This window comes from Mercenaria mercenaria, chromosome 13, assembly GCF_021730395.1.
Source record: "Mercenaria mercenaria strain notata chromosome 13, MADL_Memer_1, whole genome shotgun sequence".
NCBI lineage: Eukaryota > Metazoa > Mollusca > Bivalvia > Venerida > Veneridae > Mercenaria > Mercenaria mercenaria.
The window spans coordinates 62,465,614-62,486,251 of NC_069373.1; the positions used below are offsets into that span (position 1 = coordinate 62,465,614).

Sequence of the window (20,638 nt, forward strand, 5' to 3'; positions counted from 1 at the left end):
ACTATACTATATACATAGACACAATCTTGTGCGCACCATCTCTCCTGATCCCCTTGACACAATTTAATGAAACTTCACACAAGTGATCAGTAACAACAGTAGTTGTGCATGGGGCATGTTAGGTTCTTTCAGAAAAAAAATTTGCAGAGTTATGGGACTTTGTTTTTTTGTTACTGTACTATATACATAGACACAATCTTGTGCGCACCATCTCTCCTCATCCCCTTGACACAATTTAATGAAACTTCACACAAGTGATCAGTATCAGCAGTAGTTGTGCATGGGGCATGTTAGGTTCTTTCAGCGACAAAAATTGCAGAGTTATGGGACTTTGTTTCTTGTTAACATACTATGTACATACAGTCTGCATATGCAATCTTGTGCATGCCTAATCTACCAAACACTTACACACAATTTAATGAAACTTCACACAAGTGATCAGTACCAACCCTAGTTGTGCATGGTGCATGTTACATTCTTTTAGATAAATATTCTGCATAGTTATGGGACTTTGTTTTTTGTTACTTTACTGTATACATACAGTCTATATACATACAGTCCACGTAATTATGCAATCTTGTGTGCGTCAAATTGCAATGTACTGTGTCAGTGCATGCGGGGGGTACATTCATCACCTTTAGTGATAGCTCTAGTTTGGAAAAGACATTCTAAAATGTACTTTAATGTTTCCAAAGAACAAGTTAACTCAACCTGAATATAATTATTATTTCAAGGTGTACATGTTACTTTGTATTTTAGCTCTGGGACAGACAGTGTAAAGCTCACTCACGAACAGTTACGTATTGTAAAACATCTGGCAGGTCCTCATGAAATCATCAAAATTGTGGCTTTTGCAGGTTTGTGTGTCATGTTCTATTTAATATTCATTATCCCAGTCACTATTTCATGTATAAGTCTCTTTTTTATTTTGCAATGTTGCAACTTCCAGCTGTATATTATATGAAAAATAGTATACTTCATTGCAATACAAAATTTCCCCTCTTTTATTAGCTCTCTTGAACCAAACGGTGAGATTGAGCTAGTTGGATGGTCCAGTGTCCATCATTCACTATTTATTTAAAAACATTTTTGAAACTACTGGTACAGAATTACACAAAACTTGGTCTGTAGCATCCTCAGATTCATTTAAAAGGTTCTGCTTGACCACTTTAAGGGAATGCTACAGGTTAAAATAGAAATATCTTTAAAGGTATATTAGAAGATATATTTGGATGAGTACCCATTAAAAACAAAACAAGATGGGTATGAGTACAAAAATATGCCGTACTGTACTGGAAAATGTTAAATAAGCTTTTTATTTTATGCTTCTTTTTCCCAGTAAAAATAGAACGCAATACAGATGGACATTATCTCATTGATAAAACATATACAGATATATCACTTCAAGCATGTATTGATGTTGAATTTCATGTAGATACTCGCATCTGTCAACAGTTTTTATTTTTTACTTAAAGGTTCATAATGCCTTTGTTTAAAATGTGGCTGCCGCATTTTCCGTTATGAACATAAAATATGTTAATTTCTTGTTAGAGCCTATTTCTGATTACTGTTTTCTCTAATACTTGTCAAAGGTTTAGATACTGATGAACATAGTACACAGTTTTATTGAATCTGTTGTTTTCTATTACCTCCCTTTTATAGCTCTGTATGTAAAAGCTCATGTACAGTATTAAAAGTAGTGCTTGTCTTACCTTGTAATTATGCATAACATCTATTTCAACAGCTATTTTATCTGTTTTTAACATAAAATATATAGAGAATAATAGGTTAGTGCCGTAGATGAGAAAGTTTATCTGGCGAGGTGGAGGAGGTTATCGGGTGAGCCGAAGGCGAACCTGATAACGTCCGGAGCCGAGCCAGATAAACTTTCTCCATCTTAGGCACTAACCTATTATTCTATTTATCTTGTCATTACTTCATTTTCCGATATTTGGCAATTTATTTTACAAAGATAAGTGTGCGACAACCGCTTTAATGACGTCATATTCGTAATGACGTCACTTATATAATGACGTTATTACCGGCAAAATTGCAATAACTTCTTCGTTTTTGAAAAAAAACTCATTATTTGACCACTCATTTTCTTAGTTTGGACATTTCCAACACAATGATGATGGTTTCGTTGCAAACTTTCTTATGACAACAATATGGATCATAAGGTCACATGATCAACTGACCGTATATCACTGGTCACATGATCAACTGACGGTATATCAAGAAAGATATACGGCACCCTGATATCGGGTCGAAAATACTGCAAGTGACAGGATAAAAAGCCTAATGGAACTTTAACTTGTAAATCCGAACCAAATTTATTGTTTCATCCAGTATGAAATATATAGTCTCCACTATCCAGTATGGAAATATGTTAAACAGTCATGTGGTACAAATGCAAATCGCATGTTGGAAGAGAAAAATAGGTACAAAATATAAACATCTAGAATGTGTGACAGTAAAGAACAATCATCTTAATTGTGTGACACAAGCACCTTGCATTTAAAATATAGACTTATGACAAAAATGATTGTTAATGTAGCTGGCAACTGAATATTTAATATTTTATTGTTAAAGTTTTGCATAATCTTTTCAGAGCAACAAAAAAGAGTTATGGGGAAATATATTCTGTTTCAGGTACAGGAAAAACAACTACTTTAGTGCGGTATACGCAGCTTAGACCTGACAAAAAGTTTCTACTAGTTGTCTATAACAAGTAAGTTTATTGAAGGTTTATGTAGGGATAATGCAATATTTTTTCATGTTATAACATCTGCAGAATCCCAAGGGATTGCTTGTTGCCTGAGCCAGGTAGGGCGAGGGTACCAACTTACCTGGAGGGATTCTGCAGATGTTATAACACAAAATGAAAATATGCTATCACTTTTCTAGCATGAAACATATAAAAAGCTGAAAAATGAATATTTTGTCCATCAAAGTAATTTAATGTCCATAAAATGCACTGTTTGATCATGTTGACATCATTTCCTTCCAAAGTATCCTTTATGGGGCTGTAATATGTGTACGTTTTTGTTTTGTTGTGTTGTGTTTAATGTCGCACCGACACAATCATAGGTCATATGGCGACTCCCAGTTTTGATTCTGGAGGAAGACCTCAAGTGCACCTCCGTGAATTATTTCATTATGGGTAGGCACATTAATAGAACCACAGACCTTCCGTAAGCCAGCTGGTTGGCTTCCTCACATGAAGAATTTAGCGCCCTGAGTGAGGCTCGAACCCACAACGGTGAAGGGCGAGTGGTTGGAGTAATACATTTACGCTTGCCAGGGAATGCACATAAGTAACAAGGTATGTTAACAGTGCATGAATGAGAGAATCAATCTGTTAAACACATTTACTGTCCTGTTAAAACACCCCTTTGAAATGACAAAAACAACAGTTTTATGCTAGAATAATAGAAAATGCTATCTAAGTCAGCCAATAACTGCATTATATTTTCAGGTCTGTGTGTGACTATGCCAAAACAAAGTTTCCGAGAAATGTTGAATGTAGAACGGGACATTCACTTGCTTTCCAGACATTTGGCAGAAGGTTTGAACTTCAATGCTGTAGATTCACTGAACTTTTTAATGATATATTGAAATTCTTCAGAAAATGTTTTTTTTGTAACTTTTTATCCCAATAATTGTGAAATATATTTTTGGGGCTTAACTTTAATGCAGGCAGATGCATATTCCTTTTTAGCTCGATAATTAAAAAAAAAGCAACTTCAGAACAGTTTTTGACGCTCTTTTGTCATGTACACATCACAAAAGTTTTGCATGTAAGCAGGTTTCTCTAAAACAATTACGCTAATTGTTTTCAAACTTCACATGCATGTATTCAGCATCATCAAATCATCGTTCAACTCTAGCTTTTATTTTGTCAAAATTATGCCCCTTTTAAACTTAGAAGTTGAGGTAAAGATTTTGCACGTAAGCAGGTTTCTCAAAATGTTCTATGCCAAATGCGTGCATGTTTCACATGTAACTTTGGCATTATGAGTTGACCTTGTGTGGCAAGTTACATAACTCTGTGCTGTCATTAGACAGCTCTTGTTCCTACTATCAGTACAGTTATACCTTTCTTAATCAACATTGCCCTATTCTAAAAGTAATTGATTTTTTTTATGTCAGCATTGGTTCTGTAATTAATTTTTTTAAAAATCTACCATTTTAAGTCCCAAGCCAATGTTTCATCCAGTGGCTTGGCAACACATAGTCCAGAATATGGCAAAAAATGTGGCAAAGTGGGATCCTGCAATAACTTGAAAAGAAAAAAGATATTTTTTTCATGAAACTTTGTACTTATATGGATGGCAATATGGAGAATATGCACATCATTTTATTTTGTTGCTTTGCCAAGAAATACGGCAAAAAGTCAAAAAAAAATTACAAGGATGTGGATTCTGCAATAACTTAAAAAGTACAAGAGATGTTTTTATGAAACCTTGGTAATAGATGCAAGTTATGGTCCTTTATGTAAATAGAAAATTTGAATTTCTTTTTTAATTAGGTCAGTTTTCTTGATTTCTATAAGAACTATAGCTTTGAAAGTTTGTACACTTGTTTATTATCATTAGATTAGTATGTAGCCCAAGAACCATAACACTCTCTTGCATTTTGTCAGAATTATGGGTCTTTTTAACTTAGTAAATCAGTATTTCGTGGTTGTTTTTTTGTTTTGTTTAAATTCACTTTTCTTCAATACTTAGTATGACTTTGAAAAGTCATACACTTTTTTTTTGTCATCAATTAAGATGAGTAAGAAGGCCAAGAACCATAACTCTTTTTTAACATACTGACCAGCACTTGCAGACGAGCCTTGGCACTAGGGCTGTCATCGATAGAAACGATATCGATGTATCAACGATATTTTTTTGTCGATCGATTATCGATTCCCATTTTCAAAAATCGATATTTTACAGAGAGAAAAACTACCCAAATAAACACTCAGACCCTAAAAAACAACTAAAGTTCACAAAGTTGTAAATTTGGATAATGCAAAAAAGGAGTGAAGGCAAAATAAAAATGAAAGATGTTATTAATTTTTATGTATTTCTTTTATTTCATAAATACAAATACAACACAATCAAACAGAAATATGGAAAGTAGGCAATAAAACTTAAAATAGCATTTACAGGAAGGTATATAGTATGCATATGAACAAATAGGTCGTTAATCTAACTTAATAACCAATATATCGATGTATCGTCGATATTTGTCTTCTGATATATCGGTATCGTCGATACGCCTAAGACCCAATCAATGACAGCCCTACTTGGCACCCACTGGCAGTGCTCTTGTTCTGTCCCTTTGTCCATCTGTCCTGTGTTAACTTTAAAACTGCAAGAAATCTCTGCATGATTCTTTGCTTATAGATTCGGGGTTATTTGGGGAAAATGTGGGTCCTACAATTAAGTTTCAATATAAAAAAGTGGTTTTTATAGTGGCAAATATGACAAATGCCCTCTCTGGCAGGAAGCTTTCATAGCTGAGTCTTGTTGATTTAGAGACAACCAAGATAAACTCACCTCACTTGAATATCTGAGAGTAGCCATTTTTAAATAAAATAATTTATGATTTTACAAAACATTAGATAGCATGTACATGTACTCTACTAAAATGACCTGTAGAGGTGCAAGTGATTTGAACTCTGTAACTTTAACTGCTCAGCCACAGAGACCATGTTTTAATTCTGATGATTCAAACTGATACAGGTATGCTCACAAGTTGTTCCAGCTCAAAGTGTACACGTTAACTCAGACGTTAAAGGCAAGAAAGGGAGAGAACCTTTTCCTGCAAGCCAAATTCACCATGACGACCATTGAAAACTTCCTGGCATCAGATGACACGGATATAGATATACATCATGTCCCTGATACAAGGTTTAATGAGAAGACAGGAATCAAAGAAAACATAGATTTGCCTTCTAAAAGGGTGAGTGATTCCAAGGTGTTTTTAATTATCATATAAATAGATTTTGCTGATTTTGTAATCCTTGGGAAATGGGGATATAAATATTTATTGTCCTTGTTTGTCTGAAAATAAATATTTATGTTAAATGCTTCACTAGTTTATGGGATTTGTTCAAGCTTTGATAGCTGCCATCCTATATCCTACCAACCAGTCAGAATCGCGTCTTGGCGTTCTGTAGGTTCTGAAACTCAAAAGTCATTGACTCTTCAGCTTAAATTTTCAAGGGTCAAAATAAGATTTCCAAGAGTCAAGATCAGCTTTTCTTGGGTCAAGCTATACTGTTATAAATACAACTTCCACAGACTTTATCTAAAACAAGTACATTAGTCATTACAGATTTTTTAAGCAATTTATTCTTAGTTATTTTGCACATTGCCTGAAAGTGGGTGGGGTTTGGTGCCTTTGCATGTTTTTTTTTGTTTGTTTGTTTGTTTGTTTTTTTTTAAATGCTTCAAAATAAGATCTGCTTTTGCATCAGTTATCATATTTTTCTTAAATGCAGACATTTTATTGGCTTCTTGTTTAGATTGTACTAGAAAATGTTGTAAAAAATGTCCAAAATTCATGGTCGCGAAAGCGGGTAACAAATATGGAAAACGTAAGTAAATATTTAAAATTCTAGATAAAATTCCTGTTTTAAATTTCATTATTTCACCATACCTATTCAGTACTTATGATTTTTGCTTATTTAAAGCATTTATATTTGTTTTGGCCCAAACAAAGCCTCGCAATGATAAAAATTTGCTATAGATCGTTACTGCCGACCGGCTCATATAATCGTATCAAGAACACAAAATAATGATTTTAATTATCCATTTTGTTGTTCTATTCACTAATAAGATAAGGTAATTTTTATTTTAAGTCTGCAAAACATATAACAATACAACATAAGCTGTATACCACTAATTAACAAGTGGTACAAACATGATAATCTAAGGCTGCATTGTTTATCAATTAACATAAATTTACACATTGATAGATAAACACCTTTGAAAATGACTAAGCATTATTGCACTAAATTATACAAACCATGAGATGGCAATGTGTCAGTCGGCGCAAGGCGTGCTTGACATCTGTCAGTAGCTAATTAACATACGACGCTCCGCCTACTGCCATACTTCTGCTTGTGCCAGTGAACAATATTGAAATTCACTGAGATTTTCATTGACAAGGGGAAGAACTTTTGAACTCGAGACGCATCAGAGAAAATTTCCACAGGTCAAGCTGACGCACGGCATATTCTATGCGGGTCAAATACGAGATTTTCTCAGTTTTCACGTGTCAAAACACGGCGGATCCAAAAGGTTTAAAATGAAACGGAAATATTTTTAAAAATCGGAAAGGCGGAATATTATCTCTGATAAAAAGTTTAGGGTCGGGGGTTAAAAAAAAGAGGGTCGGTCACAAGACTGGAAACAGACCTTTTTTTTTGGCCTTAGTTGTGACCATTTGTGAAAAAAGCATAAAATTTATCGGCAGGCTCTTTTAAGAAAGCATACTTGTCCAGTTTTCATATTTCTTGTTTTAAAGTAGTTCTGCTTGTTCGGATTGAAATTTTTTCTACAATGTAGAATTTGATTAAACTCTGATTTTTCAAAACTTTATAATATACTTAGAAAATTCAGCAAATAAAAAACGATTGGGTCGTGTGCTTGATTTTTTGCTAGACTGATTTTTTTGTTGAAAAATTTGGACCTCACACAATTTTTCATAATGGGAGCCTATGGGAAAATCATTACTTTCATAATAGTTTTGCGAATAGAAATTTTTCTAAAATGTTGATGTTAATGAAACGTCTCACAGTCGTAAGTACACATATGGCCTATAATGTGGTGAAATAAAATATTAATACATATGTACAGAGTTGAAAGCTTCCTGAATACATTTCCACTACTAGAATTCCTTTCTACATATTTTTGCAAATCCTAAGTAATTGTAGACATCCCCTCAATGATGCTAAAATATAATGAATTTCAGTTATTAGTGAAACTAATGCAGAAGAGTTAGTAATTTCCAGTGAGTGCCAGTGATAGAGAGGATATTTGTTTGTTTCAGTGAAATATCAATTTTTTTTCACAAGTGAGCATCAAAAACTGATATTTTCACAAGTGGCATAGCCACAAGTGAAAATGACTTCTTTTGGTGCTCACGAGTGAAATAAAACTGATATTTCACTGACACAAACAAATTTTCTTTTATTTTATGTGTAAAACTCTTCTTTTGTTGCATAATTTATAAAATGTTGAAAATCAAGGGAAAGGTCAGCAGAAAGCATAACACAAATGACGTCATTTTAAAGCATAACACAAATGACGTCATTTTGAACGCGACGGAGAACCGGAACTAGTTCGGCAAAAACAGTGAAAAATAAAAATGATAATCTACTGTTTCAAAACTGTGGATTATCACTTTTATGTCACTGAGAAAATTCTATAATTCACTGGAAAACATAAAATAAATAAAGATACATCTCTGTGCAATTAGTTGACTCATTACACTAACATTCTTTTTTTTTTCAGTTGTATGTAACAGATGCTCGGTTCATTTGGCAGAAAATGCAAGACCCAAGAGAGAAGAAGATTGGTATGTCACATGATGGATACCTGAAACTGTACCAGTTATCTCAACCTTCCCTCAGAGGGTATGACTGCATACTGATTGATGAGGCACAAGATCTCACTCCAGGTCAGTGTTGATACATTCCAATACAGCAATAAACATGACCCTCAGTCCTCCATCTGAGGGTATGACTGTATACTTATTGAATGAAGCTCAGGATCTCATAACACTTTTGAGGTCAAGGTAACACTTGAAGGTCACAGGCTTAGAGCATAGGTTTCATGTCCTGTCCATAACTCTTCCATTCATTAAAGGATTTCAAAATCTTATGTAACGAATGTTCCCCATAATGAGGCAACTTATCTCAAAGGTCATATTTAGATGTCAAAAGATACTGTGTTTAGTCTGGTCAGTAACTTTGCTTTGCATGGATAGATATTCAAATAACTTTACACAAACAGTTACCATAACAAATTAATTTAGAGATAAAACATTTTTTGTCTGGTTTTTAAATTTTATGCATATTTGTATATTTGAATAATTTGGCATAAATATTCACCCTTGCAAGACAATGTGACTGTGCAGAGGTGAAGGTCACAGGCACCCATGTGAACTTTCTTTTTTCGTTGGTACATGAAATACTTCCCTTTTATATGATTAAGTACAGTACATCTATTTTTCATCAATTTTCCCACAATTAAATGTGACATTAAACTAACTAAACATTTATTTCAATTTTAGCTATAACAGATATATTACTGCATCAGAGACAGGGTAAGATCCTGGTTGGAGACCCACACCAGCAGATTTACTCATTCCGAGGTGCTGTCAATGCCATGAATAGGATTAATGCTGACACCATATTCTACCTTACACAGGTTATTGGCCATGTTTAATCAGAATATGATTTTATTTAAGCTGAGTATTAGAATATTGAAGGCTGCGAAACACATCAGGCAATGAAAAGAAATTATGTGAAATGAATTAAACAAGGAGAAAATTAGAGAACATGCTGTGACTAGTTTTCCAGATTTCATGAAGTATGAGTACCGGTATGTGAATCATACAGCATCAACATGTGGTAATCATTTATAGCAAAAATGCAGTTTTAGCAAGTTACTTTAAATTCCCTTGAAGTAGTTGTAAATTTATTGTCTTTTCTTGCAAAGTAGGTCATTATCACAATATTTTGCTTTCTCTGTATCAAAGTGCTGTCAGGGGATATTAATCACCCTAAGTGATAGCTCTAGTTTATCAAATTCCAATGAAGAAATAAAATATAATTTCATTATGCCCCTTTGTGGGGCAGCATATAGTTATTTCAACATGGGATGGTCCATCCAGATTTCGTGTATAGGCTGTAACTTTGTCATTCATGTATGGATTTCAAAAAGACCTGAGCAAGAACCATAAATCTACCAGTCTTACTTTTGACTTAGCTCCCTTTATTGAATGGCTATCTGGATTTCATGTGCAGTTTGTAACTTATTTATTTGTGGATGAATTCAGAAAAGCTTGATACCGGTTGTCGACATGACATGATGATATGTTTTCAACACTTTTTACTTTTTAAGTTATCTCCCTTTATTGAAGGACATGACTATTAAAATTCTGTAGGGAATTTTATGCAAATTGCATGCTATGATGAGGAAACCCTGATATTTTATTTTACAGAATAAAACAATGTCACAGTCATATTATTGTTCATACCTTGCAAACTCCTGTGAAATACAAAGACTAGAATTAATCAGTTTTATGAAATTGTAGTCTTTCAGGTTTGGGCCGGAGATAGCACAGGTTGCTATGTCATGTCTAGAAGTACTGAAGAAAGAAAAGAAGAAAACACTAGTAGGAAGTGGAAAAAAGAGTAAGTCAAACTTTCAAACATGTTTTATTATTGTTGTGACATAGCTGCTTTGTAAAAAAATATCTTAGTAAATGTATTCATAGCCAGTGTTATAATTGATTTTTCTAATGAGGGTAGGGTATATTAAATAGTTCACCTTATACATTCTTTGATCTGTACAAATTTATAGTCTTTGAAACTTCCTGTAAAGCTTCTTGTTCATTCACTTTTCCACAGATAATCACCTGTGATGTTTAGTTGAATTCTGAATGTAATAAGTTTTGAATGGGACTTAAAAGTACTTTAATACATACTTTTACCAGTGGTGGATAGCATACATAAAGGACCCACTATTCAGCATACCAGTTCATTTTATCATGTTAAGTTCTGTTGAAATTACTAAGATTATGACTTCCTTCTGAGATACTGAATCTTGAGTTTGAAAACCAGTCTTAGAATTTCAGACTGCACCCTTGCCATAGGTCTATTTCAAAATTCTGCAATGTTATTCAGTAAGATGCCCAAGTTTTTTAGACTAGTTAGCTCTAACTAGCTGGGACCTAGGAAATACACATACCATAATTATATTCCTCAGAATTGACATATTGGGTTTTTTTTGCTACAGGTTGTGTGACTGGAGAGAAAGTAGGACAACTTGCCATCATTAGTCGATGTAACTTTACAGTATTCAGTGAGGCAGTCAAGAAATGTTGTTACTCTGATGAGGAATGTAAAGTAGCTTTTGTTGGGGTATGTTTGTAACACAGTTACATTTGTAATACGTTCAGTACATTTTAAATATAGATATTTGATGCTTTCTTTGTTTTTTAGCTCGACTATTCAAAGAATAGTCTAGCTATTCTACTCATCCTGGCGTCGGCGTCGGCGTCACACCTTGGTTAAGTTTTTGCATGCAAGTACATACAGCCATCAATTAAAGGCATATAGCTTTGAAACTTATTTTTTCTTTTTCTAGGTCAATTACCAACCTCTCTGGGTCAAGTCCTATAACTCTGACATGTATTTTGAGCAAATTATGCCCCCTTTTGGGCTTAGAAAATTTTGGTTAAAGTTTTACATGCGAGTTACTATCTCCAAAACTAATGCAGATATTGATTTGAAACTTCACATGTGTCTTCGGGGTTATAAATCTAGTTGACAGCAGCAAGTCCCATAACTCTGACCTTCATTTTGGCCAAATTATGCCCCCTTTTGGACTTAGAAAATTCTGGTTAAAGTTTTGCATGCAAGTACATACAGCTATTTCTAAAAGGCATATAGATTTGAAACTTATTTTTTCTTTTTCTAGATCAATTACCAACCTCACTGGGTCAAGACCCATAACTCTGACATGTATTTTGAGCAAATTATGCCCCCTTTTAGACTTAGAAAATTCTGATTAAAGTTTTACATGCAAGTTACTATCTCCAGAACTAATGCAGATATTGATTTGAAACTTCACATGTGTCTTCGAGGTTATAAATCTAGTTGATAGCAGCAAGTCCCATAACTCTGACCTTCATTTTGGCGAAATTATGCCCCCTTTTGGACTTAGAAAATTCTGGTTAAAGTTTTGCGTGCAAGTACATACAGCTATTTCTAAAAAACATATAGATTTGAAACTTATTTTTTCTTTTTCTAGATCAATTACCAACCTCACTGGGTCAAGTCCCATAACTCTTACATGTTTTTTGAGCAAATTATGCCCCCTTTTAGACTTAGAAAATTTTGGTTAAAGTTTTACATGCAAGTTATTATCTCCAAATCTAAGCAGATATTGATTTGAAACTTCACGTGTCTTCGGGATTATAAAACTAGTTGATAGCAGCAAGTCCCATAACTCTGACCTTCATTTTGGCCAAGTTATGTCCCCTTTTGGACTTAGCAAATTCTGGTTAAAGTTTTGCGTGCAAGTACATACAGCTATTACTAAAAGGCATATAGATTTGAAACTTATTTTTTCTTTTTCTAGATCAATTACTAACCTCACTGGATCAAGTCCCATAACTCTGGCATGTATTTTGGGCAAATTATGCCCCCTTTTGGACTTTGAAAATTCTGGTTAAAGTTTTACATGCAAGTTTCTATCTCCAAAACTAATACAGATACTGAATTGAAACTTCACATGTTCCTTCGGGGTTATAAAACTAGTTGACAGCAGCAAGTCCCATAACTGATATGCATTTTGGTCAAATTATTCCCCCTTTTGAACTTAAAACTCTTTTGATATTTAACCTTTTTGGGTAATATTTTCCTGCTTCTGGGACAATATTTCGAATAGTCGAGCTTGGCTGTCTTACGGACAGCTCTTGTTATATGACAGGTAGCTTCTTTTGCTTATGAGAAATGCAGCTGAAAAGAAATGTATTGCAAATTGATTTAAAGATAACAATGTTACTATGTATTCTGTTAACAAGCAGTTTTCTCCTGTTTATAAAGAAATCTCAAAATTTCATTTTACAGGGGACATCAAATTTTGGATTTCCAATGTTGATGGACATGTATGCTCTAACCCTGTCTGAACATGAGAGACAAAAAGGTACTTTGTTCTGAGATGATTCTTCTCTGTGTATCTCATTGTAAACATATTGAGCATTTCTTTTGGTGTGTACAACCCCCACTCCAGTTTTTCAGGGGAGCAGGGTGGGTTGTGGCAGATTTTCCTTTGTCCATATCTTTGCTCACATGACTCCCGCTCCTTTGTCCTAACATTATATAGCAGGGGAATATATGCTCTTTGGAAACATTTCAAGTGTTAATTGGTTAAGGATTATAAAGTATAGACAGACGTTTTTAGTTGTTCAATGGTTCATACATGAACATGGACAGATTTGAAATTTTCATTCTTGTTTGTTTGTAACAGTCTGAAAATATCCATGCACATATCTAAAAAATGAGAACTCAAAGATTTTGACAAGCTGATGTTTATATACTAGTATAATTAAAGCGATTGTGACCTCATACTGGTATAGGTATGCATTAATGTAGGTTTCCATTCTTTATTTCAATAACCCCTGAGTAGTTACAATTCAGAACATTCAGATTTTCACACAGTTTAGAAATACACCTTAAAATGTACTTGTAAATCCCTAAACCTGAAGTCTTAAACGTGGAGATTTTGTTTTGTTAGGGAGGAACTGTACTAAATTCATCTAACACAGTTTAGCAGGCTCTACTTGTGTACAAAACAAAGATTTACTGACACACGGGTATGAACTTGCAGCCTCTCTGGTCTCTTCAGTCTCAGTTGAGGAGGCTTCAGTTAAAACTTTCTCCTCTTCCAGTTTGACAAACATGATTTGCTTGCATTCTTTGAATTAATAGTATTTCTAGGCAAAAGTTTACCATCACTAAATAATAAAATACATATGTTTCTCTGTAATTTATATTCGTGAGATGCTAAGCTGGTAAAATGAAAATTTAGTCAGTTAGCCTAACCACATGTCTATGAACCATTGTTTTGAACTGTGAATAGGTTCATTGAAGCTTTTTTCAAAATTATTTCTAATTTTTAGAGGGATTAGAGATACAGAACAAGCTGATCAAAATGTTTAAATCTTTCCGTGACCTTGACAATTTTGCCACAAAGTCAATGGACAATGAACTTCTCGGCAAGATAAAAATTGTGAAGACATACAACCACAATCTCCCCTTACATATACGTAAGATTGAGAGCAAGAGTGTCAGAGATGCAAGACAAGCAGGTATATCCTATATTAACACTTTAATTTTTGTTGTTGTTTTCCTTGTCACAAGTTTATATCAGGAATTATCCCCTTCTAAACAAGCTAGAATCTCCATTTATTAGCACATGACTTTTGCTCACATTTAATATTATTCCCCTTGACCCAGGGAAAGCAGAGTTTTCCCCCTTGATTTGGTAAAAAGTAACCTTTGGACTGAGTTCTAACAAATGTTAATAGAATGGTGGTGCATGTGCAACTTTCATTATGATCACTTCAGTAATTCCAGAGTTATTGCCCTTTAATTATTTCACAATCAGTAAATTACTGTGTAACAAAGTTACCAATCGATGGATCTTTATGAAATTTTACAGGAATATAGATAATTTTAGGGTGGTGGTGCACGCACATCTTTTGTCAGGATCTCTTCAGTAACCAGTTATTGCCCTTTAGTTGTTTTTTATTCATGAATTCTAACTTTAGTGAATTCACACAAAAATATTGACAGTTAAGAACAGAGATGCACTGATACAATTTCTAATAAAATCTGAAAATATTTCATACAAAAGTCTCTCTTCCTACAAAAACACTGGGACAGTTCTGGAGGGAGAATACTGTTGATAAGTCAGTGATGTAGTACTAGAGCTTCATACCTATAACAGGACGGTTGTAGAATCAGTATATTTTTAACTTCAGTTAGATAGAAAAAACAGTTGTGGAGTATAGCTAGTACTACTCTGGATTTAATTTCATAGTTTAACTCAACCCAAAAGTTAGCTTTCGAGGAATATTAATAGTTTGAAGTTTTGATGTAAAATGATTAAAATTTATTCTGAATCATTGAGTTTTGTGTTTCCTTGCTTAGATTACGTGTTCAGTACTGCACATAAATCCAAAGGTTTGGAGTTCAGTACGGTTCGTGTGACAGATGATTTTCTTGGTGATGCAACACGTGGTATCTTGGTGCTAGGGGCACCACAAGTACACCTTGATGAGGAAGGAGATGAGTTAGATGGTCTGATGGGAGGAGGTGTGATGGGAGCAATGGTTTTGAATGTCAGAATGCTTAACAATGGTAAGATTACTTTAAATTAATAAATAAATGTTTGGGAGACATTTTGATGGTTTTTAGTATCCTTTTAGACACCAGCTTTTTCTGTCCATGTCCATCTATCGTTGTCCTTTTATTTGCTTATCAGTTGTGTAACTTTGTGTAAATGTAGATTGATGGAATATATATAAGTGAATACTTATTTATAGGTCATTAATACTAAAGCACAATCTTTTTTTTTCTAGACAAGTATGTCATTTATCAGCTTCTTTAAGGTTTTGTTCAGAAATGTTGGACAGGTTAGATGGCATGATGTACATGTACATTCTGAAGTGGAACCATTGAAATAAACAAGTAATAAATTGTTGATTTGTCTTCCTTATATTTAGTATCAAGTTTCTCATCAGGGATGTAGGGAAACACCAAGACAGTGTTTCCCAAACGGGAAGTTTACCTGACAATTTACATGAGAGATTGTATTGTGTACAGTATTCAGATATGAAAAATGACTGTATGGAGCTTTCACTAGAGCAAAGACAGACAACTCTGTACAGGGGGTTGACTTGTTTTCCATGTTTCAGATGCAGAAAAGAAAGATGATGAGGAAAACTTACTTTATGTTGCTGTTACTAGAGCTAAGAATGCTCTACAGATGTCACCTACACTGATGTCTGTCCTTAAAAGAGCTGGTGTATGTACTTATAATTTGTAAAAGAAAAAATAACAGTTAAACTTAAGTCATTTTTTCACAGGCTGAAAAATTTGAATATCTTTAATTTGCACAGAACTTTATAAACATCAAAAACACCACTTGATTTAACACTGATGACTTGGCTTGGCATAATGGAGCAATTCACATAGCTGAGCCATTTTCCTTCCATTTTCTGTCTGTCCAAACCTTTAATAACTTGAGCATTATGCTCATGCTGATCTTGCTACCTGAAGCAATCAGTGTTTTAATGTATAGTAAATTGCATACATTACATTAAGAAAGTGGAGGTTTCTTGAAATTATTTCCAACGATAATTCTGAAAAGTTATGTGTCATTTACACATATATGTTTTCTATCATAAAAAAAGCCTTTCTGATTTGTTGTGAGTAGTGTCCTATGTTAACTCACTCAGTTTTGATTCAATATGTAACTCTTCATAATTCTAGATTAATTTCTTTTGTTACAGGAAGATTTCCAGTTTCCAGTGTACAGTAATGACTTGAGGGAGTCAGGAAGAACATTTAAATGCATTAAGACAGATGCTGAGTTCCAACCTAACTGTTTGACACTGGAGAAAAAGACAGTGGTACTGGTTAGTAGACTTTTAAACCTTATAATGCTGGACATGATTGATTTTGCCTTTGCAACCAGTGTAGATCATGATCAGCCTGCACATCCATGCAGATTTATCAAGATCTGCACTGTTTACCATTCAGTCAGTATCTTTAGTAAGCACCCCTTAAAACAGTTAATAGGGCTCTTTTTTGGTAGCATTCATTATTACAGCATGTTTATTACAGGGTGATAGTCAACAGAGAACAGGTGGATTGTACAGCCCCGCCTTTCTGACAGAAGATTTCCACAGTTTTGCTGCTCTTCTTGGATTAACAAGTAAAGAACTGCTTGAGGAGAAAAAGAAAGAGAATTCATCTGTAGATCCAGCTGTGTTTTATCCTCATGGCTTTGATGCTGCTGGGGATTGATTTTGTGACATGTACCAGTATGGTTGTGACATGTACCTTTGTGACATGTACGGTTGTGACTTGTACCATTGTGACATGTAAAAGTATATATGGTGGACAGACTTGCTCAGGGTTAGGATTACAGAGTTAGCAGCACTGTGTGGAAACAGAAGATTTCTATAAAAACCTTTGCTAGAAGAACAATTGGGAAGAAGTTTGTGGACATTGACTGTGGACATCAGCTTAATAAGAATTATTCAGATTTGTTAAAGGAGACAGTTAGTGGATATTTGCCACAAAGCAGATCCTACAATAAGAAAGTGTCTTAATGTGTTCATTAAGCTGGCAAATTTGTTACAGTTAGCTAGTCATTTTGTAAATAATCCTGTTATTATTTTTATACAAAGATTGGTTAGGTCTGAGCTGCTGGATATACTCCACACTATGATGAATAAGAACAGCTTGAAAATTTATCATTATTTGAAGTGTGTGTGTTACTTTGTTTATATTTAAGGAACAAGTGCCAGTGTAAATATACATTTATCATTCTTTTAATCATAGCTTAAACAATACATCATTTTGAGAACTCTGTTTGTTTAGTCAAGTTGGAAGATTCATCTTTGCAAGGATTTTTTTTCTCTCCTTTAAAGTGTGCCTTGCTAAAGTTTATAAGTCAGTTATAAGCTTTAGCAAGGCACACTTTAAAGGAGAGAATAGTCCAAGCTTTTGCTCAGGCATTGGCGTCACACCCTTGGTTAAAGTTTTGCATGCAACTACGTAGAGCTATCATTTAAAGGCATATAGCTTTGCAACTTATTTGTTCTTTTTTAGCTCGACTATTCAAAGAATAGGGGAGTTATCCTACTCGCCCCGGTGTCGGCGTTAGCGTGAGCGTGAGCGTCACACAAATGTTAAAGTTTGCCTACCACCCCAAATATTTTCAAAGTCCATTGAGATATTGCTTTCATATTTTGCATACTTGTTTACCACCATGACCCCAGTCTGTAAAAAGGAGGAGGCAACTCTATCAAGCATTTTGACTGAATTATGGCCCCTTTTCGACTTAGAATAAATGTTAAAGTTTGCATACCACCCCAAATATTTTCAAAGTCCATTGAGATATTGCTTTCATATTTTGCATACTTGTTTATCATCATGACCCCAGTCTGTAAAAAGGAGGAGGCAACTCTATCAAGCAGTTTGACTGAATTATGGCCCCTTTTCGACTTAGAATATGCTTATTGTAATGTTAAAGTTTTACTCATTGCTTATATTATACTATCAAGAACTGAGAATAGTCGAGCGCGCTGTCCACTGACAGCTCTTGTTTAGGTAAATAACCAATCTCACAGGATCAAGTCCTATAACTCTTGACATGTATTTTGGGCAAATTATGCCCCCTTTTGGTCTAAGAAAATCCTAGTTAAAGTTTTGCATGCAAGTTAGAAAATCCTAGTTAAAGTTTTGCATGCTCCAAAATTAATGTAGATATTGATTTGAAACTTCAACTGTGACTTTTTGGTGATAAAACAAGGTGATAGCATCCAGGCTTATAACTCTGACATTTATTTTGGCCAAATTATGCCGACTTTTGGACTTGAAAAATCCTGGTTAAAGTTTTGCATGCAAGTTACTATCTCAATACCTAATGCAAATATTGAATTTAAACTTCACACATTTCTTTGGTATTATAAAACTAGGTCATAGCATCAAGTCCCATATCTCTGACATGTATTTTGCAAAATCATGTCCCCTTTTGAACTAAAAAAACTTCTTGTTAAAGGTTTGCATGCAAGTTACTATATCCAAAACTAATGCAGATGCTGGATTGAAACTCTTTAGATATTTTAACATTTAGGTTAATATTCCTGCATCTGGGACAACAATTTGAATAGTGGAGCATTGGCTGTCTTACAGACAGCTCTTTTTTTAGTAGGACTGGTGTGTTTAGTAAACTTACTGTAGTTATGTTTTTATAGAGTGAAGATTGTTACAAACTTGTGCTGTGTTCATTACTTTGGTGCTACCATTTGCATTGACAAAGATTAAACATGAGCTAAATCAGTTTTGAATAAAAATCATTAACAACTTCATGTTTTCTCAAAAAATTTAAAACTTCTTTATAATTTATATTGCATGTTCTATTTACCATAATAATTGAGTATTTAAAACTATTTGTAGAGTAGTACATTTTAGTTAAAAGGCATTGCTCTGGTTTAGAGGGCATAATTGGTATGTTTCATCAATCTCAAGAACAGGCTAAGTCAAATCCAAGTCTGCTATTCTGCTGCCTGGTTGCATTTTGTGCATCTAAAGTATCTTTTCACATATTTTGTTAGATTGGTCATAGAAAATTAATTAGAGTTATTAGAAACTAAGCAAAGTGACATCTTCAAACTGATGGAATTACAGTGACTTCTTCACATTTGGAAAAAAAAATTGAATATCTTCATACATTCATTAAAATATACCTTACATGGAGTAATAATGAATGGAGCGAAATTGGCGTTGATTTTTTCAGACTGTTGAGTTTTATGTCCCAAATATAGAAGACTTAGGAGACATAGTGTTTGAACTGTATGTCCGTCTGTTGGTCATACTTTATTGTGTACTCACCTCTTACAGTTTTCATCCAAATCAACTGAAATTAGCATGGGTTTAAACCTTCATATGAGGAAGTCATCCAGATTGCTTATGGAAGGTCAGTGGTTCTACAACAGGTGCTTGCTTATACCTGAAATAATGTGGGAGGTGCACATGGGGTCTCATTCACCATCAAAGGCTGGAAAAGTTGTCATATGATCTATATACCGGTGTGACTAAACATTACCACTTCATCTGTACTTTGTGTGCTACTGGTAACTCCTACTACAGTTTTCATCCATTTTAAATGAAACTTCGTGTAATCAACATGAAATGGACATGAGCCTATTGACTGGACTTTCATGTCTGATTGATTGGTATTAAGTTATGCTCCTTTTTAGCTGTGGAATTTGGGCCCTGTTTTGGCCTTTATTATTCTACCAAGCTTTTCAGGGGCATGTGTCATACAATGTTGACATCTGTTTTGTTCACTAAGAAGAGCTGGACTCTTAGTTAATTGGAGCTGTTTATGTAGTTATCTTAAATATCTTTTGAAAGAGTACACATGTATTAGTAACAATGCCTGCTTTTGGATGTTCATAATGTTATACATTTGATATTGCATGAAAAACAGACAACAGATGAACAAATATTCCTGTATTTTCCAATACATATGACATATTTCAGAAGCTTGTATAGTTTTCTATATTTTGAATAATTTTCCTATATTTTTTGGACATTACAAGACAAGAAAATGGGTATATTTTGCCAAATGTTTTGCACCCTTCACAAATTGCACAGATAATTTACAAATAGCAAACCATCACTAGTTTCTAACAGTATATGGCTACATCAAATTTACATGTTTCCTTAACATGAAATTCAATTTACAATCATTGAAGCATATTCAGATAAGTCAGTTCATAATGCTCTCATACATAAATTGAGCCTCCTCCTGCATTAAAACTTCTTGACAAAATCCTATATTTTAACTAAATTCTTATTGTAGCAGTTAATTGCCTGTGAAAACATAATATATACTTGGAAAGTTTTGTATACACTGTCAACAATTTACCATCACTTCATCGTTACCAGGCTGTTCTGAAATGTAGTAGGTGTATTCTTTGATATTACTGTTACAAAGTCATGTTCAATAGTGGTAGAAGATAAACACTAGCTAAATTTCATTTAAAAAGTTCTGGTAAAGTAATGTTATTTTGACCAAAAAATAAAAAAAATAAAAAGCTA

General features: G+C 34.0%; 1 protein-coding gene across 1 annotated transcript in view; it reads left to right on the forward strand.

The window, feature by feature from the left end:
• Nucleotides 1-20,638, forward strand: part of LOC123530265 (F-box DNA helicase 1-like) — a 31,145-nt gene extending 10,507 nt beyond the window's left edge. The window contains exons 6-19 of the mRNA XM_053522039.1: nucleotides 760-857; nucleotides 2,653-2,731; nucleotides 3,479-3,568; nucleotides 5,736-5,955; nucleotides 8,514-8,679; nucleotides 9,295-9,431; nucleotides 10,321-10,420; nucleotides 11,025-11,149; nucleotides 12,863-12,938; nucleotides 13,915-14,103; nucleotides 14,948-15,157; nucleotides 15,715-15,824; nucleotides 16,312-16,437; nucleotides 16,646-20,638. Of these exons, the coding sequence (XP_053378014.1) occupies nucleotides 760-857; nucleotides 2,653-2,731; nucleotides 3,479-3,568; nucleotides 5,736-5,955; nucleotides 8,514-8,679; nucleotides 9,295-9,431; nucleotides 10,321-10,420; nucleotides 11,025-11,149; nucleotides 12,863-12,938; nucleotides 13,915-14,103; nucleotides 14,948-15,157; nucleotides 15,715-15,824; nucleotides 16,312-16,437; nucleotides 16,646-16,828 (1,909 nt within the window). The 3' untranslated portion in view covers nucleotides 16,829-20,638. The remainder of the gene's footprint in view (nucleotides 1-759; nucleotides 858-2,652; nucleotides 2,732-3,478; nucleotides 3,569-5,735; nucleotides 5,956-8,513; nucleotides 8,680-9,294; nucleotides 9,432-10,320; nucleotides 10,421-11,024; nucleotides 11,150-12,862; nucleotides 12,939-13,914; nucleotides 14,104-14,947; nucleotides 15,158-15,714; nucleotides 15,825-16,311; nucleotides 16,438-16,645) is intronic.